This window comes from Mangifera indica, chromosome 12 (genome assembly GCF_011075055.1).
Source record: "Mangifera indica cultivar Alphonso chromosome 12, CATAS_Mindica_2.1, whole genome shotgun sequence".
Classification (NCBI taxonomy): Eukaryota; Viridiplantae; Streptophyta; class Magnoliopsida; order Sapindales; family Anacardiaceae; genus Mangifera; species Mangifera indica.
Genome location: NC_058148.1, coordinates 14,993,092 through 14,999,803, shown reverse-complemented (window position 1 = coordinate 14,999,803; position 6,712 = coordinate 14,993,092). Strand labels below are relative to the sequence as shown.

General features: G+C 35.8%; 1 protein-coding gene across 1 annotated transcript; it reads left to right on the top strand.

The window, feature by feature from the left end:
* The first annotated feature begins 51 nt into the window (after positions 1-51).
* LOC123192796 (terpene synthase 10-like) lies at positions 52-6,091 on the top strand. The gene is made up of 7 exons (XM_044605461.1): positions 52-439; positions 525-777; positions 1,367-1,751; positions 2,764-2,982; positions 3,062-3,200; positions 3,916-4,164; positions 4,266-6,091. The coding sequence occupies exons 1-7, from the start codon at positions 236-238 to the stop codon at positions 4,578-4,580; spliced, it is 1,764 nt and encodes a 587-aa protein (XP_044461396.1). The 5' UTR covers positions 52-235; the 3' UTR covers positions 4,581-6,091.
* Positions 6,092-6,712: the final 621 nt, after the last annotated feature.

The following is a 6,712-nucleotide window of genomic DNA, read 5'->3' as shown; positions in this document are numbered from 1 at the left end:
ATCCTTCTATATCAATTGTTGAAAATGGATTGCATACGCTATTTTTCCAGTAAAATGTCTAACATGAGTCATTTTCTTTTCCAGTTCGGAAAAATTAAAAAAAGTTATGATCAGCAGCTTGCCACGTCTCCGTGAAGTTTTTCTATATGAAGAGCCACATTGATGAGTTCATTCCCAAGTAACTGAAAAAACTTGAACCTTCTTAATAGTGGCTCTTTATTATCCGCTTGCTTTAATGAATCCTGCATCCACTCTCACCAGATTGCTTCCAAGAAGTTGCAGCGTAGTCGGAACATCCAGCAGCAATTCGGTGGTTCCAGGCAGAGTCCAATGCAGCGGTGCCTCCAAACTGTCAGATGAAGCCATTGTTAGGCGATCAGCCAATTACCAACCTACCATTTGGGGAGATGATTTTGTTCAATCACTGAAGAGCCATGTGGTTGGTAGCGTATAATTGTAAAACTACAGTAGTAATTTTAGAGTTTTACTATGGCCTGTAATTATAATTTGTGTACATCGTGTAGGGAAAATCATCAGAGGAACGGGCTGAAAAGCTGAAGGAAGAAGTGAGGCTGACGCTTGATAGTGCGGTGGATTCTGTACAGCAACTGGAGCTCATTGATGTCTTACAAAGACTTGGATTATCTTATCAGTTTGAAGATGAGATAAAGAGAATTCTCGATAGGGTCTACAAGAACAAGCATAAACAAGATAGTTTATATGCGGTAGCTCTGGAGTTTAGACTCCTAAGACAACATTACTATGATGTTTCTGCAGGTAATTCAGAGCCTATAAAGGAAATTAAGTTGGACAGGGTAATGCATATTTAAATAATTAACTACGGTGGGAACTGTAAAGTATCCCACACTGTGAATTAAGTTGGGTGTGGTTATATAAAGTGTGAGGAAAAGTCTTATTCCTTAATACAAGTCAAACCTTAATGGATATATAAAGTGAATGGAAAAGTCTTGCTCTCACGTTAATGTGTGTGGTTCTTTATAAAATCTCATCCCATCTAGGATTTGGTTGAACCCAAGGTCTTATAGGGGACAGGACTTACGAACTTTGATAAAATCTCATCTTGTCATCTAAGACTTGGATAAGTTTATCATGTCGTTTAGGAATTTTGAACTTTGATAAAATCTCATCTCATCATCTAGGATTTAAAGATTATTGAGTCTGTTATGAATGACGTTAGACTAATAGTAAATTAGGTAGATTTTCGGTGGTAGAGAAACAATAACACTAGTGACACTCCAACAATAACTTTTTTAATAATTCTATAGCTTGAGTTTGTATCACATACTATAATACTGATTCTAAGAGATATTCTAAGTAACATTGAAATTGCATCTTCTTTTTGTAGAAGTTTTCAATAGTTTCAGTGATGAGAAGGGAAGCTTCCATTCATGTGGTAGTGATGATTGCAAAGAAATTTTATTTCTATATGAAGCTGCTTTTCTATTGAAAGAGGAAGAGAGTAAAATGTTTCATTTTGTCAAAAATTTTGCTGCCTCATACCTGAAGGAGTATATCAAGGACAAGGTAGGTGAAGATGAATATATTTCCAAATTAGTGAAGCATGCACTGGAGCTTCCACTGCATTGGAGGGTGCCAAGGATGGAAGGTAGGTGGTTTATCGATGTATATGAGACGAGACATGACTTCAACCCCATCTTGCTTGAGCTTGCTAAACTCCATTTCAATACACTGCAAGAAACGCACCAAGAAGATCTTAAATATGTCTCAAGGTAAGTGGCTAAACTGTTTATATATGCCAATTTGAGACCTAATTATGCAGTGACAAAGAGCATCATACTTGATCTAGCTTACATTTTCACATTTTTATTTTGGAAATAAGTGGACATTAATCGACAAATCTCACTCAAAACAAGTATGAGAGATGCATTAGGTGAACAACCCATAATATTTGGTAAGAATAAGACAAGAGTAGTAAGATAATATGTGATTGAGTATGTATTCAAAACGAATAATATTTTAATGTTGGTGGGCTAGGTAAGTTTGAAAAAGACAAATCCTACAAAATTGTGGGTTTTGGTAGGTTGTGCTAGCCTATAACACAATCTTAACAAGCTTTTTTTATCGGTCGGCATATAAAAATATATTTTGTATGTTTTAGAATTTTTCTGAGTCATGTCATGCCAACTTGTAGTTTTTCTCATGACATCTCGACGCAACTTGTTATGTTTATAGGCCTTGCTTGTAAAAAAACAAGGTAATCTCAACACAACCCACCGCTAGATTTAGTCAACTAATAGGACCAATATATTGAGAATAGTCTTAGATCAACAAAGCTCAAAAGAACTATTTGGTATACATATGCATCTCACATTGCATAATTTGTTAAATAAATTGTGAATTTATAAATTGTCAATATGTGCTTTGAGTTGCAAACTTTAGAAACAAAATCGTGATGAACTGTATATTTAAAGTGTTATGGGTTAGGCAAATTGTGATAAACTATGTCTAAAGCACACTAAGTCGCACCGTTGGACCAAGATCTTGTGCAATGGTCTTATATTGACAAAGCACCAACGAGATGTTGGGTATGTATAGAAACCCACATTGTAAGACTATGTATATATATGTGAGCTTATAAACTTTGCAAAACTCGAAAACAAAATATGATAAATTGTGTGTCTAAATCGGAAATACCTTGACAGTGTGAACCAGGACATTACAATATTTATTTTCTCCCACCATTTCTTACATTGATATAACTATGTTTATTGTCCCATAAAGCTGGTGGAGGAATACAGGTCATGGAGAGAAGCTAAGTTTTGCACGGGACAGATTGCTGGTGAATTTCTTCTGGGCTTTGGGGCTAAAACCCGAGGCCCGGTTTGGAGACTTCAGACGGATGTTGACGAAGGTGGGTGTTCTGATAACAACAATTGACGATGTTTATGACGTTTATGGTACAATGGACGAACTGGAACTCTTCACAGATGCCATTGAAAGGTTAGTGGTTCATATATATTTAGCCCAACAGTTTGATATTGCAGACATGAATTTCACTCAAATTTGCTCTGTAATTTAGATGGGACGTCAATGCAATGGAGCAGCTTCCAGATTATATGAAGATTTGTTATCTTGTTCTCCTCAATTTCGTAAACGACATGGCTTTGCATGTTCTCAAAGTGCACGGAGTTGACATTATTCCTTGCCTTAAGAAAGTGGTAATTCAACCCATCCTGCCAAAGCACGAGATATTATGTGTATGAGTATCTCACAAAGTTTGGGAATAATATAAGAAAAATTGGTTTGTCAAGCCGCTTTTTAAGTTGTAAAACTGCAAACAATATCTTGATTGGGAGCGAGGGTAGAGTTGGATTTGAATTGAACTAACTCAATCTTAAAAGCTAGTTTGGTTTAATTCGATTTAGTTTGAATTTATTTAGATCAAACTCGAGACAAATTTGAGTTATAAGGAGTGCGATTTATGAGTCAGGTGATAAATCAATTTGATTTGAGTATAACTCATGGTTTGATTTTAGTTATATTAAATAGTTATCAAAATGATATTGTTTCGCCTATTATTTGGTAAAACAAGGTGTTTTTATCATTGAGCCAAAAATTCAAACCGTAAAATGAAATTGAGTTACAAACTTCAACTTTAGGGATTGAGTTGAACTCAACCACCTCTTATTTTTAGTTCAACAAACCTTGAGTAATTTTATTTTTATTTGAACCTAGCTCAAACCACAAGGTCTGTACACCTGGCTCGATTTAAATCCATTGTCAAAATGCTTAAAACCATGACAAACTATGTTTATAAAGCGATCAACATCTTAATGGGCCGAGTTCCTTGACCAACATGTTACGTTTACAAAATTTTCATGTCATGATTTCTTAAGTTATTCGTGTAATTAATATTATTGCGAATTGATTCAGTGGACAGATTTATGTAAAAGCTATCTATTGGAGGCAAAGTGGTATCATAGCGGACACATCCCAACCCTTGCAGAATACATGAACAATGCATGGATTTCCGTATCGGGTTCTGTGCTTCTAGTGCATGCTTATTTTCTCGATGCAGATCCACTTACAAAGGAGGCCATAGAATGCTTGGAAGAATATAGCAATATAATCTGTTGGTCATCAACGATTTTAAGACTTGCAGACGACTTAGGAACATCATCGGTGAGCTGAGCAACACCACAACCTCTGCGATTGATTTTAAGCAAAAACAGTAAGTTTATATGATAAACTGTAATTTTCTTTTCATGTTGTTTGTGATTCAGGACGAATTGGAAAGAGGAGATGTCGCTAAATCTATACAATGTTACATGCATGAAAGTGGAGCGTCCCAGGAGGATGGCCGAGAACACATAGGAGAGATGATTGCTGCGACATGGATGAAGATGAACAGAGATCGGCTTGAAAATCCTCACTTGTCGACAACTTTCATTGACAGTGCAATGAATCTGGGCAGAATGGCTCAGTGCATGTACCAGCATGGAGATGGGCATGGGATTGAAGTTGGTCAGACCAGAGATAATGTATTATCTGTACTAGTAAATCCTATTCAGATTCAATCTGCTGACAGCAGTGAATGATGCTAAATGACACAGAGAGAACGTAAAATCAATAAAACTATATCTAAAATTAATAAAACAAAGTGTATAAATGAGTATAAATTTATACACAAAACGATAACTTACAACTATATGATTGTGTGACTTTGAATTAGAAATAAAATAATATTCAATTATATATATTATCATTTATATATAAATTTGTGTTCATTAATTGCGCATATAATATTACTAATATAAAATACCCAGTAGAGCTTGAAAGTTCTTATTCGGGATTGATTAATTCTTCTATTGGGGAATGGTAGCTATGAGCAAACTCGATCCCAATCTCCTTTTATTTTCCTGTTACCTGTACCCCGTCTTCCTTTAAACCAGCAAAATCCGATGATTTGACTTCCAAATGCATCCCAAGCGCCAACATCACCATTTCATCATTTCTTTCTTACACTTCTCTTTTAAGTTTCTGAGACAGAATTTTGCCAGTTCGATAAAGCAATTGTAAAATTAATCTTCTAAGGATGAACCGCAACTGTAAAGGGGTGTCTATAACATTTGCCCAACTCTAGATTTCCAATCCAAACGGCATGTCGTTTTACTCAGCACGGCGGAGAAAAGAAATTACGAGAAAGAAGATTTAGCAGCAGCAAGAGCAGCACTTATCAATCAATTTCAATCCCGAATTGTCCGAATCAGTTAAAGCTTCAATAGCCAAATTGGGGTCATTAATGTTGGAAGAACAAGAGAGAAAGAAGAGGGTTGTGGTTGAATCGCTGGGATGTCTAACAGAATCATCAATCATGCCCAAGAAACAACGCTCAATCGAAGGAGTGGATCCATCTTCTATCTTGGAACTCAAAGCCCAGCTCTATAAATCCCTGGAAGAATCCAAAAAGTCCAAAGAATTGAACGGTCCTGATGTTGAGTTCCACTGCGCCAAGAAGAAGATTACCTCACGTGATTCCTTCTCCTCCAAGAACTCCGGCGTCGAAGGCCGCCCTCTCAAATACCTTCCTTTCCCTTTCTGGGTTTTCATTGAATTGCTTAGATTAGCTCCGTTTTAGGCTTCAAAAAATTACCACTTGTGCTTACACGTGCAACTTGGGTATGCTTGTTGTATTGTGTATTAATGAAGGGACAAGCTTGAGTTGAAAGCGGTGAAGGATGGTCGGCAGGCTATGCGGTACTGGAGAAGAAGGCTAGGAAGAATTGTCGGATGAGTAAGAGAAGGAGAAGTATTGTGTGGACTTTTTTCGTAAGGGTATGGAACAGGAAACAGGGCAGCCTCCTCAAGCTGGTGATGTTTCTGTCACCTCAGCAGCACAAGACGAAGCAAGTGAGAATGATGCTCCTACCTACCATCCAATTTTCTTCGACTTCTTTACAACTTCCAAGAGAATAACCTAATAGAAGACTTAAGGGTTCATTGGAAGAATTTTTGTTGTGAAAGATCAGAATTTGATAAGATTGAGACTTTCCTAATCAAATCAGTGATAAGATTGGTTAATTATTTTAAAAAAAAGTTTATAAAAACATTCAAGTTAGTTTTGTTCGTTTAATCATTAAATATATAATCTGAAATTGCATTTGATCAAAATTAAATTTCCTAATAACATGCGTAATAATATTTATTTATTTAAGATAGTGCGGGGTTTGACCAGATCGATCAAGTAGATGAACTTAACGAAAAATACTTAAAAAGAAAAAAAATTGATCAAGATTCAAACTGAACACAAGTCACCACAAGGTTGGTTTAATCGCCGGTTTGATCTGAGTTTGAAAATCATAATTTTAAGAAGTATATGTGAAGCAATGATGTAATTAAGCTATAATACAAGGGTTATAGAGATCTACCTTGGAGATCTGATTTGTGTCACTATCATAAATATAAAGATATCAATTGCATATCGAAACAATTTCGAACTATTTGTCTGATCTCAATGTAGTATTGCGTCATGTGTGCATGCTATTTATCTAGGCCCACAATTAGTATTGAAAAAAAAAAAAATCTTGCTCTAAGATTAATTCATGAAGCTTCTGTAAAGCTATCTTAATGCATTTGTCATGGGCAATGTTCTCCTCCACTCATTACAAAGAACTCTTGCCTACCTAATCTGTCAACGATGTTTCTATATATATACCTATATTAGTTTGGT

Bases quoted from the DNA above. Each gene is read 5' to 3' on its own strand.
- LOC123192796 (XM_044605461.1), top strand. From the start codon at position 236: ATGAATCCTGCATCCACTCTCACCAGATTGCTTCCAAGAAGTTGCAGC. The intron at 440-524 runs GTTGGTAGCGTA...TACATCGTGTAG, and splicing joins AATCACTGAAGAGCCATGTG to GGAAAATCATCAGAGGAACG. The intron at 778-1,366 runs GTAATTCAGAGC...TTCTTTTTGTAG, and splicing joins TTACTATGATGTTTCTGCAG to AAGTTTTCAATAGTTTCAGT.